The following is an 18,121-nucleotide window of genomic DNA, read 5'->3' as shown; positions in this document are numbered from 1 at the left end:
CTACACTAAAACCTACTGAAAGTCTAACAAAATTGTGAAACGCTTTGTTTAGGCAACTACTAGCTGAATAAAGTGTAACACTGCCTGTAACTTGATTTTTTCTGTATCAGGCTTTACTTCACTCACAGGGTAGAAACCTGTGCAAGCCCTTGGGGTCAGGGCCTGTGTCCTCTTAAACTCTGAGGCCACAATTTGACATCACGACTGATCCAATCTAATGGCTAGCTGCCACAAAAAGCAGCACTCTCACTCCAGGCCAGTCCTTTCTCCCTGGTTTCAATCAAATCTAGCAATTGAGCGTCCACAGTACAAGTTCATTCTGCAATATACTTATTTGTTTTTTCATTAATTTGCATTTGCAGAATCCTCTGCCAGATGAGCCAGGTGAATGGATGCATTTGCAACCACACAGTTCCTGAAGCCAATTCTCTGTAAGTGGTAAGAGCATGCCGATGAACAGAGAAAAGGCAGGACCTTCACCTGCTACTTGAGATGCCAAACCACACCATCACACATAAAGCCAACCGAAAATGAGATGTAAAGCCACATCCCACTCCAATGAAGAAGCTGAAGCATAAACTCACAACTAAGCACTCTGTCACACTGTTCACTGAAGGTAATGGGATACCAAACAGAGAAGGATGCACACCAGTGATATCTTTTAGAAAATCAGGGCTGATCCACCTCTGTAAATGTACAGTATATGCTCACCTGAGAGCCACATTTGAGACACAACCATATGTCTGAAGGTGCCACGGGCTCACCATCACTCATCCGCCTCTCCTTCAGACATTCTGCGCATATTGACCAGACACTCTGAGCTACCGCTCTCTTCACATGGTGCACATCCACTGCTTGGCTCACATGCTGGCAGGTTAAACCTAGAGAAAACAACACATACTCACTTTCATACATTAAAAATAATACCCATGAAAGGGAGCACCTGTACACTAAAAGAGCAGAGTCTCAATGAATTCAGCAATAGGAAAAAATAGCAAAGAACTAAAATACAAAAAATCAGCTAGCTGCCCCCTATATACTGAATTTTATGAAGGATCTATTTCAGTCTTTCTATAATGAAAATCCTTTTCAAGTCAATAAACACCACTTCTTAAAAACAGATAAACTACTTTGTACAAAAGTACAAAGATTACTTTTTTACAAAATTAATTTCCTTGGTTTTTTGGTTTGTTTTTTTTGTCACAGTAAAATACTACATAAGTCTATTTTTGCCTATAACATTACAGGCAGCTGATCTCCTTTTCAATCCATAAAGATTTTCAAATACCCATGAACCCCCACTACAACTGCCCATTCTGAACACGAATATCAATGAGCTTTCTTCTTTGTCGTATTTTTCACATAAATTCCACTATAATAGCACAGAATAACCTATGTTTGAAGGAACCTCTGAAGGCAATCTTGTCCAAATTCTCATTCAAAACAGGGCCAAATACAAATTTAGTTCTGGTTGCTGATGGGATGGCTTTGTTCAGCTGAGTGTTGAGTATCTCCAAGGATAGAGGTTTCACCAACTCACTAGATAATCAGCTTTCTGTCTGACCATGCTCAGGGTGAAAATAAAGTAAATTTCCTCACACTTAGCCAAATTTTCCTTGCCCTAACTTTTGTCTGTTGCCTTCAGTCCTTTCATTGTGGACCTCCTGGAAGAGTCTGGCTCTGCCTTCTCTATAACCACCTATCGGGCAGTCAAAGAAGGAAACCATACTCTCACTCCTTTGACTAAAGAAAATCCATTCCCTTCAGCCCCTCTTCATGCATCATGTTCTCAATCTCCTTAACAACATGGAGGGGGTGACCTGCTGCTGGACTCACTCCGACAAGTCAATGTCTTTCTTGCAACAGGGAGCCCACAACTGGACACAGTACTCCAGATGAAGCCTCACAAGTGCTGAAAAGACGGAAAGAATCACGTACCTCACCCTGTGCACTAGTTAATGCAGTCCAGCATACAGTAGGCACAAGCCACACTGCTTGCTTTTATTCAGCATGTGCACTAGGACCACCAGGACCTTTTCTGCAAAGCTGCTTTCAAGCCATTGATTCCCACCCTGTAATTGCACACAGTTATTTTGGCCCAGATACCAAACTCTCCACTTGCCATTACTGAACTCTTGAGAAGCTCCTGCCAGCTCACTCCTCCAGCCCGTCTAGGTCACTCTGAATAGCAGACCTAGCCTCCAGCGTACCAATTGCTCTCCTCCATTTGTTGTCATGAAGATGACAGAGTGTAGTCTCACAATGACATCACCTAGCTCACTTAGTATCTTCAGATGCATCCCATCTGGTCCTATGGACTTGTGCACATGCTACTTGCTTATCAGCTCTCAGTCTTCTACTCTGGACAATGCTTAAAACCCCCAGTCTGCCATTAGGCTCAGGGACCAGGGAGGACCGAGTGCAGGGCTTACATGTGAAAGCAGAGGCAAAGGATTGAGTTCCTCAGCCTTTTCCCCTGTCCTGTGTCCCTAGGTCCCCTGCCACCTCAAGCAGCAGGTCTGCACTTAGCTTAGCCTTCATTTTACTGTCACAATATCCATACAAGCCCATCTTACTCTTCACACCCCTCATCAGATTCAGTTCTAACTGAGGCTGGCTTACTTTATCCCATCCTTGCACACTCAGGGGCCCTGCAAGAGCAGCCCAAACCTGCACCCACCCTCTGCCATTTCGTTTTGCCTCTGAGCTCAGCTGGAAGCTTCCCACTCAGCCAAGCAGCCTCCTGCTACATGTTTGACCTTCCACACACAGGCAAGGACCATTCTCCTGCTCTGAAGAGGTTGTCATCGAAGATCAACCAACTCCCCAGCCCTTCAGGGCAGTCACATAGTGTAACAACCAATCATGTCATAAACACTTGACTGGGGATATTTCTGTTACAAATTCAAACAAGGAAAGTATTTCATGGTACCACTGATTTGTGGTTTTCATCAGTCATCAAGGAAGTCGTTAGCCCTCAACCTCAGGGCTAGACATCGCCTAAAGTATTTACCTGAAATATCGTCTGAAGAGTCCTCATCCTGTGGCCTGTTAGGCCTTTTGCTTCGCTTTGGTTTCTCGGGGTTGGCTCTTGATGGATCTTTCACCCGCATCTGTTACTCACTAGGAAAGAGAAACAGATGTTGCTTTATTGTCTAAATGCTTCATCAAATGTAGTCAGTTTGAACCCTTAAAAGCACAAGATCAAATCACACATTCAAATCTCACCAACACAGTTTTAGGCTTTGACTAATGTCAGTTCCTGTGTAACAAGGAACATGAATGTGTCAGGCATAAACTCTTAGGAATGCTGCAACATCAATTAGTTACAATTCATAATATGTAGTATATCTGTAGCTACAGGGGACACACACTTCCACGTAGGGGTGTTAAATATTTGAGATATTGAGATTTTCTTTGTAAACTACTCCAGAGCTCCAGCCATACCTTACCAGAAAAACTTCATCAAAATAAAAGCTTCTCCTCCTTAACATATCTCCCTTATGAAAGGTTTTAGTCACCATTTACCCTTGCACATTCCCCAAAAGCTTTTGAGCAATTTCAAAACACTTCAATAAAATAAGTCTTCCAAATCTCATGATCTCATGAAAGTGCCCTCTTATGAGTGAGGACAGACTGGCATGCAAGCTGACCCTTCTATTAAACATCAGAGAATCCATAAGGATGAAGTTTCTCATAGGAAATGTGGGTCACTAATCAAGGAGTCCTATGAGGAACAGAATCAAAGGATAAATATTTGCCACTAAACTTTAAAAAAAAAATCCTCAGAGATTTCATCCAAATGCAAATTCACTGAAGGAGTATAGCTGTGCATCACACAAAGAGCTTTTGAGGTTTAGTTTACAGGTTGTCTTTTAACAATGTGCTTGATTAAAAAGAAAATGTTTTCACATGCGAAGCACGTGAATGTAAGATAGTCAAATATTCATACATTGCAACCCTGTGAGCTACTCTGTTCAGGAAAAAAAATAACATCTTGTTGTGTACCGCAAACAGCTTAATAATGTTGCCTGAGCTACCAGTACCAGATGTTTTCAACTGTGAATCCACATTTATGTATAGGAAACCTCTAAAATGTCCAACATTTCAGAACAGCAAAAGATACATTCTTGCTGCAGATCAAAGAGATAAGTTTGCCAAAGTTTAGACGGTTTGTCTAAGTTTTTAAATCTTCTCTGCATATGCATTTAGACCTTTGTGTTACTGAAGCTCTGAGAGACATGGGAATTGACCTGTATATTGAACTCTGTATTCCCTCTCCTTTCTTATCCATTAAGCCGATCAGCAGAACAGTCGTCAATATCAATACTGGAGCACCACCATCACTGGTATCTGAACAGCCTTCACTGAAGTGAAGCAGGTAATCCATACCTCCGAACTCCAGTTCCAGGTTCCTACAGATCTGGACAGACATCTCTACATCTGCCACACACACTGTTAGTGCTGGAAGTTTTCTGCATGAACGTATCAATTACAGATTTACTTTGGACAAGTCAAACTTCTACATAGTATGAAAGAAACCTTTACTCTGCTTCATTGCATCAATGGCTTCATTGCATCAATGGCTTCGTATCTCCTCAACCTTTCAAAATGCACTTCCATTTTTTTCAGAATGGCACATTTACATAGCAATCAGGTTACACTATATTAAATAACATTACGTTCTTAAGTCACAGATTTCAAAATTTCCTGCACTTAAGGGTATAAAGCTTCAAATGTTCAGACATGTAAGTGAATGCCACTGAATTCAGCTTTGCTGATTTTGTAGGTTCAAAGTCATGTTCATACAGTAAGATCTGAATATTCCAGCTCTTGACTATTTATATTCAACAAATGTTAGCACGCCTTGACATCAACATCCATGCATTACGGCATCCCTAGAACATGACAAGGTGCTTCAGACCCAAACAACTTCAACTGTGCATTTCTGCCTTGGCACCTTATCATATATACCCAAGCTTCATGTGAAACTACCTATCACTGCTTGTCACAGCGCCACTTAACTGAGCACAAGATTCATCGAGACATTCATCAAATAGTAAGGCTGATACATCTTCTGTTAGAAAACCCATGATTTTTAACTAAATTATGTAAAGAGTCAATAGCAAAGACAGCAAAAACATCCTCCCTAAAGGAACGTAGTTGTGTTTAGGTTATTCAACATTGACATAAACAATCTACGAGTTCATTTCAGCACAAGAATTTTTATCTCTTTGGACAGATTATGTAAGACTGTCCAAACCACAGATTTCACCCCAATGGAAGTCACGTTTGTATCAGTACATTTTAAGATCTTGGGTAACTTCATGGAAGAACAATTATGGGCCTGACCAGCTGAAACACAAGCAAGTCTTTACCACCTGTGAAATCCTGTGGCCCACAGGCCAGGTGATACAATCCAGATCGGGGCACACAGAGCCCACCACTGAATCCACTCTCTCAGGTCCTTCAGGACACGTGGAAAAGACAGTGTCATCTGGTACCCGCAACAACCGAAAAATGGTGTTTCTAGCCCAACATAACTGACATGGCATTTGAAATGAAGACTGGGATGAGAAGCGGGCATTCACACTGCAGGTTTGGGAACCCACCAAGCAACACAGAGACTTTTGAGTCTTATTTCAGTAAGAGCAGGCAAAACAAAAGGTAACATGGACCATTAGATTGATCAGTTCTCATGAACACACACAGACAGGCATCCATCAGACAATGTTTACTGACCTGTGAGCTCTTGGAAAAGCCTCAGCGTATCAAGGACCTAACCAGCCAGGGTTTGTGCCTGATTTTGAAAAGCATGTAAGTGGGATCAAAGAGTAAGAGCAATGAGCTACTCTGTATGCATCTACAATGCAAGTAGCACAGTATATATGCAGTACTATCTGCATTTTTCCCATATGTTCAGAGACAGAAAACACTACAAATAAAAGATCTCATATAACAATTTAAAACATGATCAACATTTCAAATCGAAACATTTATGCCAGGAATTGGATCATTATATTTAATTGAGATAAACAAGGAAGAAATCTAAGGTGCTTCAGAAATTACTTCTCAGAAATATTTCAGTTTATGGGAAATAAAAGATTGAGATTTTACTGGAATGAAAACCCCGAAGAAACACAGACCCAAGAAAGAATGAAATACAGCTAAGAAAAAAGCAAGAGAGAAAATCAATAGGAACCTTCCTGTTGACCATAGGGCACAAGCCATTCAGAACATGCAGGCAGAGGAGAAACAAACTATTTGCACAAAATGAACTCGATACACTTGAGATTAAAAACCATGGCAATATTCCCATGGTTTGCCTCTTTCCAACCCATTCTCCTAATTTTTGAATGTGTTCAGTGAGTAATTTGTCACTACAGCCATCAACTGCAGAGTGACGCTCTCTCTTTCCCTATGCAGAAAGCAGTCTCCATGAATCCTTGCTTGGAAGTTTCTTTTTGTGATGGAAAACCAAATTAAATGGGAAATTTTTCATTTTGTAGACACAAAATCAAGTCACAGTGCAAATACTTGACTAATGAATCTGACCAAAAAAAACTGATTTTTGTGGTAGAAAAAGCTGAGTTCAGTAGGTACGTTAGCTCCACCCTGATCTCCATTTGGCACACAGTAAAAATCTTCAAGCAGAAATTACACATTTTCATGGGGAAAAAAATAAAAATATAAGGAGCTAAATCTCTTCTTTTTAAACAATCATTTCATACAAAAATAAGAACTAGTCCTTGCAAAACATGTTCAGATTCTCTGACCTCAGCATACAAGAGTTTGAAGTGTAATCATCATCACTTGTTATTCTATTTACTTTTTCGCTTCTTAAGACTCCTAATGCCAGTTTACCTACAAAAAGCTGATTAAGATCAACAGCTCCTCATAACTGCTCACTTCAATCTTTCTAGAAAGAACAAATCACTTCAAAAGCAGCAGAATGATCTGCCTACCTAATTTTAAAAGCTTCAAATTTGACAAAATGCCAGAAATCAAAACACTAAATTTGTTAAGTTAAATCTAAGTTATGCCTAGACTATTTTAAATGTAAGGTATACCTGAAATAGTCTATATTTAACAGCATTAATATTTCTATATTTAGAAATGCACCCTCTTCATAAAGTATATATTTAGAAACTAAAAATAGCTGGGTGTAGTTCCCAAAATACATAATTGGTATTTTTTTAAAATTTCTATTTTACTGGAACTCCATAGAGCTACGACCAATAAAAGATACAAGGCTAGTGTGAACTAGAATTCACTTTTCTTTGGGGGGGGAACACATCACACAAAAAAAACCCAAACAAACAAAAAAACCCAAAGAGGTCATTCCTCTTCACAGCATTTTTATGCAAGAGAGGTGGAGAAGCAAGCTATATCTTCACTGTCTAGACTCCCCAAAACCTATCCCCATCTTATCATCTTGCACTCCTTCCTTAGAGGCTCAGTCCTTCCTCCTACAACGTGTACAGCTCACCTGCTAAATTTTGAAATGTGCCACCTTAGTGAGTTTTCCCATGATGCCTTCGCTACAATGCTTATTAGAAACCCAAACCAGATCATCAGTACATTAGAGAAATAACCTGCTGTGCTACTACCACATCACTGTATCCATCTGTCAAGACCCACTTTTGCCCTTCTCTTGTAACTAGGGTGCCAGCTCTTTCAGGCAAATGCCACGGATTTGTTCTTATCTGTGTAATACTTATCACAACATTTTTCCTGATTCTTGATTAACTAGGAGGATTACAGTTGCTTTGCTAGAATGCAAACAAGAAAAAATTGGTGTAATAACCACCAGCTCATGTAAGCATCCTTACCTCATGAAATATAGCCAAGTGAATCTACAGGTAGTCTCCAGGCACTATTTTGGATACGGGTAAGACTCTCCCAGTAGGACCTCCCATTAACTGTGAAAATAATATTGTTAATTATTTATCAGTGAGAACCTGAATTCAAAGAAGCTGGGGCAAACACATTAACCTCAGTCCCTCAATTCATCTGAGGTACTCTAAATTCCAGCTGTCTCGCCACTTGTAGTCCTATGTTCAAGTTAAAATGATACCATTTTATGTTGCTAATGCAAAAAAAACCCTGCATCACACTGAAAAGTCACAGCATGCACTAAATACAGTGAAAAATTATCACTTTCAACTAATTTAACAAAACTGTCCAGCTGTCAACAGCAGCCTAGCACCAAAGCAAGGGGCTGAGGAACAGCACTGATGTGCAGATTAAATGCAAAGGCCAAGATGCTCCATTAGCACATCCATGAAGGGTCTTTATGAGCTTCCATGAAACTGTAAGAGTACAGAAAGAAGAGTCTTGCACAGGTCAGTAATGCCAGATCCTCTGCAGAATTGCTACGTGTTTTGATATAAGCTGTGACAATATATTTTGGATGTCTGTTCCGAGCGTTACCTGTGGCATTTTGGCTGGCTTGCCGCTAGATCAAATGTCACCCAATCAGAGCAAGAACTGCATCCATCACAGTGTAGCAACCGGGCAGTGTCACCCATCAGAGGGCCAGGAGGCTCAGCACTCTTGACAGCCACCGAAACCTTTGCGGCAAACAAGCCCATGCTGCCTGCTAGAGCAGTAAAAGGACCAGAACTGCTGACTGGTAGTGGCAGCAACACTTCTTCCCCTGGAAGATGTCATCTGAAATTCTGAAAGTGTCATCTCCAAGATTTCCTAGCCCAAAGGCACATCACACATCCTACACCGTCACTGGAACTCAAACGCCAATCTTGACATTATATTACAGTCCTAAAAGGGTGAGACACTGATGTACTTTCTGCGCAAAGATGAGACGGAGCCCTCAGACCACTAGATACAACTTTTCAAGTGACAGTAAAAATCCCATAGCATTTCTCACTTTAATTAATACTTCCATCCAGCCACCCATGCTAAATATGGCCTGTCAGCATTCATGTTTTCAGATTTCCTACTGAAACCCATTTGCCACAGAAAAATTACTTCTAAGGATGAACAGAAACCAGATGTGTCCAGAAACAAGAATGAAAAGACCCTGTAACTGGGCTCATGACTAAAGTAAATTGAAGGACTGAGTGGGTAAAAGGAACAGCATTTTGATGACATATTTTTGCTAATATCTTACAGCAAAGGTCTTACGGAAAATATCAGGGATACCCATCAATACCCAACCTCATACAGCAAACAACTTTTGCTTATGTTCTCTATCCCACCTTAAACATAATTAAAAATAATATGAATAGACCAAGAGGGAAAAATTAACATGGATTTTCTTACAAATTCATGCTTCAAAAAGCCAAACACATAAGCACCATAAAAAGAGCTGTGGCTTGTAACTAATGATGTTGGCCCACAAGTGAAAACGCAGTCAGATGGCAGAGCTGACAGACTATGCACTCACATGATATGAACCCCAACGCAACAGTGCCATCGCCACAGAAAATCTGAGGGTGTAACAACTGGAACAGCTGGAGAATAACCAGTGAACTCACAGTATCTTGGCAGGATAACCATGTGGACAAAAACTTGGAAAAAAGTGGTCCAGTTGTCGTAAGACCACATAAAGGGCAACATGAGCAAAGGATGAACTTCAGAGAAATACTGATTGTGTCAAATCTAAAAAAAAAAAAAAGGAACTGTGGTTGCAGCACAGCATGTGAGACAGCAGGCCCACACAAGATAATACGTTAAGCTAAGACTCACCTTGCACCCCTGCCTAAAGGGCCAAGTTGGTACAGATGAAGGAAGGCAACGGCTGCTGCGTTTAACATCCCATCTCCTCTGGAAGGGTGTTGTGGGAGTCAGCTAATTAATGGGGCAAAACAAATGAAACAATCAAGGGCTACAGAAGACTAGTCTGAGCTCTCTGAAAGTCAAAGTCTTGCCACCCAGAACAAAACATTTCATTCCATTTTCTTCCTCCATACAGACTGCCCCAGTTTGCTTTGGTGACACATCTAAAGTGGAACAACTTGTCCTTGATCTACGACTGATGCTTACAGCAGAACCCATGAGACACTAGCTGCATTTCTGTGAACGTCGCAGAAACAAAACTACAGAGCACCAGTTCTTCAATATTTCATGAAGAAATCTGACAAAATATTTACAACCGTAGCAAACTGCAGAGCGATTTCACAAAGGAATACTCTGCTAACAATCTGGCACACGTTTGTGCCACTACTATGCTTCCATTTGAAAAGCTAGAAAATGAGAGTGGAAAGAATCCTTTAAACACAACCTTGCTATATATGCTAGTATGAGAGGATTATTTAATGGAATTGGGAAATACTTGTAGCTAAAGATGACCAACAAGAATACAGTGCGCCACCTGGAGTTATTGTCATCTGCTTCTATGTTCTTGATGTCTTACTTTACTCTTCGGTATCTGTGTTCAATTTGCTGTCTTGCGTATTCTGTTTAACTGCACAAGTAGCAACATACCTATAGCGAGAGCTGGATGAAGTCCTAAAGCAAAATACCATCAACAGCAAAAGGTGGAACGACATCCAGGAATCAGAGAATCAAAACATTAACTCAAATACAATATGCAGAGTTGCAGACAGGGGTCTAAGATACCACCTCTCTGATTAATCAGGAGGACTGTCACCAGGCTGTCGTCTAACCACCAGGAACATACCAGCCTGCATTCACAGAAAACAAAAGTTCAGGTAGCAGAGTGCCAGCGCTGCAGCCACACTAACCGCCTGCTGCAACACTTGGCGCGGGGAGCCCACAGCCTGCCTTCGCGCGGCCACGCAGCAGTGGCAGCAGGCCGGCAGTGGCATCACCAGGCCAGCATATGCCACACTGTCAGAGCGGGGCAAAAATAACCACGCCAGCCTCATGACACAGAGCGGCAAGACCGTTTCATAACAGCGTTCACCTGCTAACTTGCCTAATGCAAAGTGATCAGAGCTTATGTTTAAACCCCACCAAAGGCGACGCTACCGACCCTCTCTGACTTAATAGACAGAGAAACTGCGGGTCACGGCGAGAGCCCGGTGCTGCTGCCCTCGTGTTACGGTAGGGCCAACCTATTTTAGACCGAAAGCGGCCGGCCGGCACCTACCCACTCCGCGTCCCCGCGGGCTGCGCTCAGCCACCGGTGCGGAACGTCGCGGGAGGAGCGCCGGGAAGCAGGGGGGGCGGCCCTCCCGGCCCGGGGACACGGCGAAGCAGAAACACACACACCCCCGCCGGGCACAAGTGTCGCGCCCCCTCCCCGCGCCCCGCCCGGCTGCACCTGCGCTGCGCTCCCCGGGACGCGGCTCCACAGGCCGCGGGCCCGGCCCCCGTCATGGCGGGGCAGATCGGCCCGGCCCGGCACGCCGGCCTCGGCCGCCGCGCGTCGGCGCCGAGGCTCCACGGCCCCCCGGGCTCCGCAGGGGGAGCCCGCCGCGGACACGGCGCCCCGCGGGCTATGCCGGCGGCCTCCCCCCTCCCCGCCCCGAGCGCCCCGCACTCACGGCGCGGCCGGCGGCAGGCAGGCGAGCGCGGCGGCAGGAAGCGGCAGAGGAAGCTGGGCCTTAGCCAGTCCCGCTCCGCTCCGCTCCGCCCGGCGCGGCCCGCCCCCGGCCCCGCCGCGCCGCTCCCCGCCCCAGCCTCAGCCTCAGCCCGGACGGCTCCCCGCAGGCCCCGGGGCGGCGGGCGGGCTGTCCCCGGCGCCGTAGGAGCTGGCAAGGGGGGGGGCGGCCGGGGGCAGGTAGCGTGGAGGGCGGGTGGGACCGGGGGGTGGTGCCGGGTCGGGGATGAAATGCGTCTTCCCGGTAGGAAGGGCGGCGGGGCGGGAGCTTGCTGTGGCCTGCCGAGGGGCGACAGGTGGCGGCGGGTCCGCCTGCGGGGCGCCCTGGGGACCCAGTGCAGAGAAGGGCAGGGGGTGCGGAGGGAGGGGGACGTGACGGGGACACCTCCGCATCAGAGTTTGGCTGAAAGACCTGGGGACACCGCAGTAGGTTTGTGGGCGAGGGGAGCAGGCCAGCAGGCTCGCCTGTGCGCAGGGGTGCGGATGGTCGTACCTAGAGGCTGTGCACAGGGGTCTGGGCCCTGCCTGGGGTTTCAGGGCAGCCACTGGGGAGTGACTGGAGGGAGGTCTGAGCCAAAGGTGCTTGTCCCAGCCGAGGGACTGGCAGAGTAGAGGGGGTCCAGTGTGAAAGGGACGAGGAGCTAGTGGAAACTGGGATGGAGATTAAACTCAACATGTGGCTAAACAGCAAGGGAGGCTTTGTTTGGACAGAAGGCAAATCTGAATTAAGGATTGAGAGATGGTTTTATTGGAATAAGCTTAACCAGTGGTAAACCATAGAGCAAAAAGGAGATGTTTGCTGTGTTGCCCCTCAAAAACCAAGGATGGAGAACCTGTAGTGGATCTGCTGACAAGCAGACTGAAAGAATGGTTAGAGAAGCATGTAGAAGTCATTGGACCAAGCAAAGGCAAGATGTCAGGAAGGGTATTGTTGAAAGAGGTTGTCAGATTAAGCAGGATTTGATTTAGGTAGGAAGAATTCTTTAGGCACTTCAGTGACAGTGGTGACAACTGAGCACAAAGATAGGCAGGCAGGCTGCAGACTGTGTAACAGAGGAGCCCAGACACAGGCTGTGAACACCATGTTTGTGGGGTCTGTATGTGAAGGGGTGAAAGAGTATGGGACAGCAGCCTGAAACAAACTGGATCAAGAGGTGGGTCCTTCCTCCTCTGCACAGGAGAGATTAGAGAATTATTGCACGGCAGGAGTAGTAACTAAAAGGTTAAAGAGAAGGAGGGAAAAGTGAACATGAAGGGAAATATGCTAATTTAGCACAGGAGAGGAGACTAGAAATATGTGGAAAAGGTAGAACATCAGGGCACTGGCAGAAGGGGAAGGCAAGCAAGGGAGGTAGGAAAGATGTGACAAAATTTTTCCCAAAGGAAATGGTTTGACTTCTGTGCAGAGAATGAGAACAGCAGGCTTTATGCATAGTTTCCCATCACATTGAGAAAAATGGGATATAAATTAGAGTTGCATGTTAGGAAAACGGATATGTCACAGGAATCAGCCAGGTCCCCAGTTTTCCTCCAGAAGCACTCAACAAGGCAAAAGCAGAGCCAAAGAAAGCCGAAGTTGAGATAGAATCATGTTTGGGGTTTGGTAATTAGAGACAATGAAGGGTCAATGGCAGAGAAGAAAGAAACACAAAGAGCATCAGCAATCAGAGGCATGAAAGGAAGAAAAGAGCAGAGAGGGACAGCCAAAAGCAAGTGTTAGAGCATGATTAAAAGTACTGTAGGAAGGCTGAAAAGTTGGGAGGGGAGGTAGATGATAGGAAAAGAAGATGTGGTAACAAAAATACCAGAAAGGCAGTAAGACCTGATGAAAAACTAGGTCTGAGAACCATTTCTTCAATCAACAAAGGCTTCAGTGAAATGTGAGATGAGGATAAAGAATGTGTAAGGGTAATGCAGCGGGTTAATCGTGCCGCTGGCGATGAGCGAGGGAGGCTGTGCAGAAATGGAGAGAGAGTCCCAAGAGGTGAAATTAAGAAAGCTGCTGAGGAAAGGTTGAGTGACTGCTAGATGACAGGCCATGAAGGCAAGAGAATTGAAACGTGCTGCTTTCCCCCCTTTCACCGGTTGGGGGAGTTTGCCTAACTTGATCTCCTCTGACTTCAACTCTGCCTTTCACAAGGTAGCTAGTAGACCATTCCTATTTCCGCAAGCAAGCTAGTGTGTTCTCCCTTTATGTGTGTGTATGTATGATCCAGGCTCAAATTAAAGCCGTAAAATAACTTATAAAAATGCAACATTATGTGAATATGCATTTTATGCAAGTGTCCTGACACTCCACATCACACACTTTATGCACCTTATAGTGATATATGCAATAAATGGAGACTGTGGTTGTTATTTTACTACAGATAAAATACCTAGTAAAGAGAAATTCTAGAAGTAGTCTATTCTACCCAAACCTTGTTGAAAATGCAATCACATAAAACTTTTGACTCATATATAGATTTACTGCTTCAAAGAGAATTTGCAAATGCCTGTCAAGGGGGCCATATGGAGAGGCTGGCAGAAGGGCAGCTAGTGAACCAGTTATATGTGCCAAGTTCAATTTGTCACACTTTACAGTACCAAGAAATATTTTGTTCTCGTTTTGAGAAGGAAAACCTTCATTAGTAAAGATTCAACAACATACTCATCAAAATGCATCTTTTATGAAGAGAAAAGATCCAGCATGTCTGCCATTAAAGACTGGAACTGCTGCAAGGCAATGTATCTACAAAGGTATATAGTAAATACAGAATGATTTAAAATGCGTTGAGCCCTCATTTCGCCACTTGAAACACGGCAGTCAGTCCCTGGTGCTGGAAGACTGACGGCTTTCAAAACCAAAGCATACCCAAACTGGGGATGCTGGTACTGCCCTTGGACCACAGCTCCTATGGCTGTAAGAGAGCAATAAATGGCAAGGGTGAAAAGGATGCAGGCCAGTGCTAAAATCACCTTTTCTCCTCAGGTGTAACACTGAAGGTTGGGTTTTTTTTAGTTGTGTTGCATGGATATGGTATCAAAATTAGTTATCCCTGATCAAACCTCCCAGCAGTTGGTACTTCAAGGCTTCTTAACAGCTTGGCTGAGTTGTGAAAATGACCGTGCCAGGGCAGTGGCAGTTGCTGGCTGTACTGACACCCGCACCGGGGGCTGCCTCATGAAGCGGCTCGCCCGTGGCTGGTGGGCCCGGGCCGCTTGGCTCCATGCGGCTCTGGCCAAAGCCAGGCCTGCCCTGAGCCCAGGGGCTCACTGGCGGTGCCCGGCCTTAAGCTCTTCGGCTGTGTCTGTGCAGAGATTTTATCAACATCGAGTCATAAATTGTCAGAAATCGGAGGGATTCGCAAGGAAAACAAACCGGAAAACGGATTGCTTTTAACCCGGGCCGGGCCAGCGCCGGTTGAAGGCCTCCGCGCCCCCGCCGCTGAGAAGAAGGCGGTGCCGCCCGGGGCGCCGTCTCCTCCCCCGCCGGCGGGGGCGGCCGCCATCTTCGGAGGCGGGTGATGGCGGCCGGAGGCCGGTGCTGGCGGCGGGCGGCGCGGGCCCTACGGGCGGCGAGCGGCTGGTGGCGGGCGGCGGCGCCCGGTGAGGCGGGGAGCGGAGCGGGCGGCTGGGCCTCTCCGAGGGCGGGCGGCGGGGTGAGGTTTGCCGGCGCCCGGGGTAGTCACCGTGTGAAGGTACTAAACCTCGTAGGGGGCCATGGCCTTCCCCGAGGGGCGGGGACAGCGGCGGCCTGCGCCGGGCTCACGGGCTGCGCCTCCTGGTCTGGTCCCGGCGCGGCGGGTGCCACCGGCCGCGGCATCTGCACCGGCGGGGCGCCCGGCCTTTCCTACCAAGAGCTCAAAGACTTGAAGAAGACCGGCGTCCTCCACATCGACGTGCGGGAGAGGTGGGAGATCGACAGATCCGGAAAAATCCCAGCATCCATCAACATACCGCGTAAGTTATGAACCTGCTACACGGAGGCGTTGGGTGTTCCCTTGGCTTGGCGGTCAAGTCTGTGGGTAGGTGGCCATGACTGAGCAAGGAGGAGCTTTGCTAGGCCGCTGCTGCTGTGTTGTGAGGCTAACCTTTTCCTCCAGAGGAACTAGAAGCCTTACGGTGTAAGCTTGTCTGTGGATGGAGAATAAACAAGACCTCCTTTCCCCCACCACCCCTTATATTTCCCAGTGGGTGAATTAGTGGAAGCTCTACAAATGGACCCAGCGGAGTTCAAGGAGCAGTACAATCAAAAAATGCCATCCAAGACAGACCTTGTGGTTTTCTCCTGTTTGGCAGGAACAAGAAGTAAACAAGCACTTGGTTTTGCCACGTCCTTGGGTTTCAGCAGGTATGACATGTGTGTGTTAAGGATGGGATTAGTGCAGCCTCCCCCCATGAAGCAGAACTTATACTTGGCTTCTTGCAGGCAAGGGTAAAATTGTAAGTGTGGGATATGAACTAAACTGGTATTTGAATTAGACACTGCCTCTTGTCTCCGCTGAACATTGAAAGACACCATTGGGTGTTCAGCAAAGTGAGGTGTATTGCCCTGTGAAACAACCCTTCAGCAGCTCTGCATGTGTGCCGCAGATGACGCAATCTGCTGCAGGACTGTGCTGCCACTGAAGGGTCCTTCTGCTTCTTAGGGGTCCCTCCCCAAGATGTTTCTTTATACAGCTTCATAAGCACTAGTCCTGAGACAGAGGATGACTGGAAAAGTGGAGAACTGCTTGCTTTGGTAGAAGTGCAATCTTAGATTAAATAGTTGATGAAACCACACCCTTTGTTAAATTGCAGTTCTATCTGTGCAGTTCCCTGTTGACAAAGTACACCTTCACTTTAAGTAAAATGTTGGATTGTTTGCCCATAGTAAAGCAATGAAGGCAGTGGCTAAGAAGACAATGAGATTGACAGAGTGAAAGCAAAAGCAGCGTTTAGTTGGCATAATTGTTACACATGTGCCAGGAGAGGTGCCTTACTAGCCTGAAGACTGCAGAAGATTTTAAAAATTGGTTGTTTGTACATGTTTTCACTGAACTGCAATTCATTAACTGGAATATCCATGCCAATTCTAGTCAAAAGTATGGAACCACATTCTTTTTTTATAAATACGTGGGTTTAATAAGTGTAAAATATCTTCCATTACCTGTTTTTTATGCTGCCTAATTGAAGCAGCCAGTATTGTGTTGCACGGTGGGTTTTTGTTTTCCAGTTTTATGCAGGCTTATGTCAGATCTATAGAGTGTGTAGGTTTGCAAGGAAGTAAAGATCAGTGCGCTGCCTTTATTTGATGACATCTCAAGTATTGGACATAATAACATGCAAATCTCCCGCCACACTGAGTCCATTTTTAAAAAAAAAAAAAAAAGAAGTGGCAATGGGTTTTATTGATCTGGCTGCTACTACTTGCTTGATGCTTGATCTCCAGCACAGTGTAATTTGGAAAAAAAGGCTTGCAGAACACACTGCATGGAAACAGGCAGTATTAGAGTACAAGTAATGTCAATCTAGCTCATCGAACCTAGGTGCAAGTGTATTTGATTGCAGTGAATTTCTTCATGTTTTTTTTTCTCTTGTTTTGGTTTGGGTTTATTGCCATGTCCTCTTAGGCATCTTTTTCAGGAAGAGTCCTTCTTGACATTGTATCTTCTGCATATTTTCAGAGTTCAGCAGTATGCTGGTGGCTTTCAGGACTGGGTAAAACATGAACTTCCAGAGAAAAAATGACTGCCCCAACTGTTGCCCCATCAAGGCTTCAGGATGGTTTGTTGGTTTTAGCATTCAAACTACGTGCATTCCACTTCCAGAATACAGCCAGCTCACTCCTGTTTTCTTGTGTAAATGGACATTCACCTCCAAATAGCCATGTATATCAATTGCTTGGTTTAAATTATATGTAAAGACTACAACATGAACGGGGGACATAATATTTGTTCAGTGTTTACTTTGGGCTATGTTTTTTGGTGAAGGTATATGAAGAAAACCTAAGTGCTTATTACACATACCAAGATTTTTGTATGATGTAGTTTATGACTGTTTAAACTATTGATGATAGGGCAAATAAAATTATTCTTTTCCAAATAACTGTGTTGGGTAGTTTCTTTAGAATAGTTAAACTGCAGGTATTCTAATAGAATTGGGATAACTGCCCTGAGCACTGTTCATTATACTTCATGTGTAACTGAAGTTTTAAAATAGTTGCAGTGTTTTCAAAGAGTCCAAGTAGAGTACAGATTTTTAGGTTTGTGCAGTGTGACCTTAAGGCCAAAACTTCACTACTGGTCAGAAAATAAAAAGGGAAACTGACCTGATGCTAGAATACTCACTACTGAAAATGTTGTGTGACTCCTTATTTTAAAAGTATATCCTTCTCTATATGTAGATCTGCTTCTAAACACAAAATGCTATTGCATTCAGTTGTCAGCAGTTCCCTCAGCAGTTCAGTAGCAAGTGACAACCTGCCAATATTTGAAGTTATTATTACAAACCATTTTAGGATGGAAAACCTGAGGTGTCCAACTCCCTGCCTTGTTTTTATGCACGTTAATTTTCATATCTTAAACATTAAAAAACAAACCAACCCAATCCCATCCCTACCTATAATTC

General features: G+C 44.8%; 2 protein-coding genes across 14 annotated transcripts in view; one reads left to right on the top strand and one right to left on the bottom strand.

Moving 5' to 3' along the window:
- USP45 (ubiquitin specific peptidase 45) overlaps window positions 1-11,597 on the bottom strand; it is a 60,356-nt gene extending 48,759 nt beyond the window's left edge. For 3 of the 11 annotated variants that reach the window (XM_040597253.1, XM_040597254.1, XM_040597255.1), the window contains exons 1-5: window positions 9,410-11,197; window positions 7,833-7,922; window positions 5,743-5,800; window positions 3,014-3,123; window positions 712-881 (exon numbers count right to left, since the gene is read on the bottom strand). In XM_040597253.1, the coding sequence (XP_040453187.1) occupies window positions 712-881; window positions 3,014-3,113 (270 nt within the window). In that variant the 5' untranslated portion in view covers window positions 3,114-3,123; window positions 5,743-5,800; window positions 7,833-7,922; window positions 9,410-11,197. Of the gene's footprint in view, window positions 1-711; window positions 882-3,013; window positions 3,124-4,253; window positions 4,273-5,742; window positions 5,801-7,832; window positions 7,923-8,433; window positions 8,921-9,409; window positions 11,199-11,474 lie in introns of those variants that run through there. The other 8 variants (XM_040597247.1, XM_040597249.1, XR_005828339.1 and 5 more) reach the window with 7 other exon arrangements.
- Window positions 11,598-14,975: 3,378 nt separating this feature from the next.
- TSTD3 (thiosulfate sulfurtransferase like domain containing 3) lies at window positions 14,976-17,596 on the top strand. 3 transcript variants are annotated; one of them, XM_040599148.1, is made up of 3 exons: window positions 15,022-15,472; window positions 15,812-15,863; window positions 17,179-17,596. In XM_040599148.1, exons 1-3 carry the CDS (start codon window positions 15,037-15,039, stop codon window positions 17,240-17,242), a joined length of 552 nt encoding a protein of 183 aa, XP_040455082.1. In that variant the 5' UTR covers window positions 15,022-15,036; the 3' UTR covers window positions 17,243-17,596. The 3 variants fall into 3 exon arrangements, with proteins under 3 accessions (XP_040455083.1, XP_040455082.1, XP_040455081.1); XM_040599147.1 differs by having other exon boundaries at window positions 15,704-15,863; XM_040599149.1 differs by lacking the exon at window positions 17,179-17,596 and having other exon boundaries at window positions 14,976-15,472; window positions 15,616-15,820.
- The last annotated feature ends 525 nt before the right edge of the window (window positions 17,597-18,121 follow it).

The sequence above is a fragment of the Falco naumanni genome, chromosome 6 (assembly GCF_017639655.2).
Source record: "Falco naumanni isolate bFalNau1 chromosome 6, bFalNau1.pat, whole genome shotgun sequence".
NCBI lineage: Eukaryota > Metazoa > Chordata > Aves > Falconiformes > Falconidae > Falco > Falco naumanni.
Note: the sequence above shows the minus strand (reverse complement) of the source record. Positions and strands in the feature narration are given on the sequence as shown.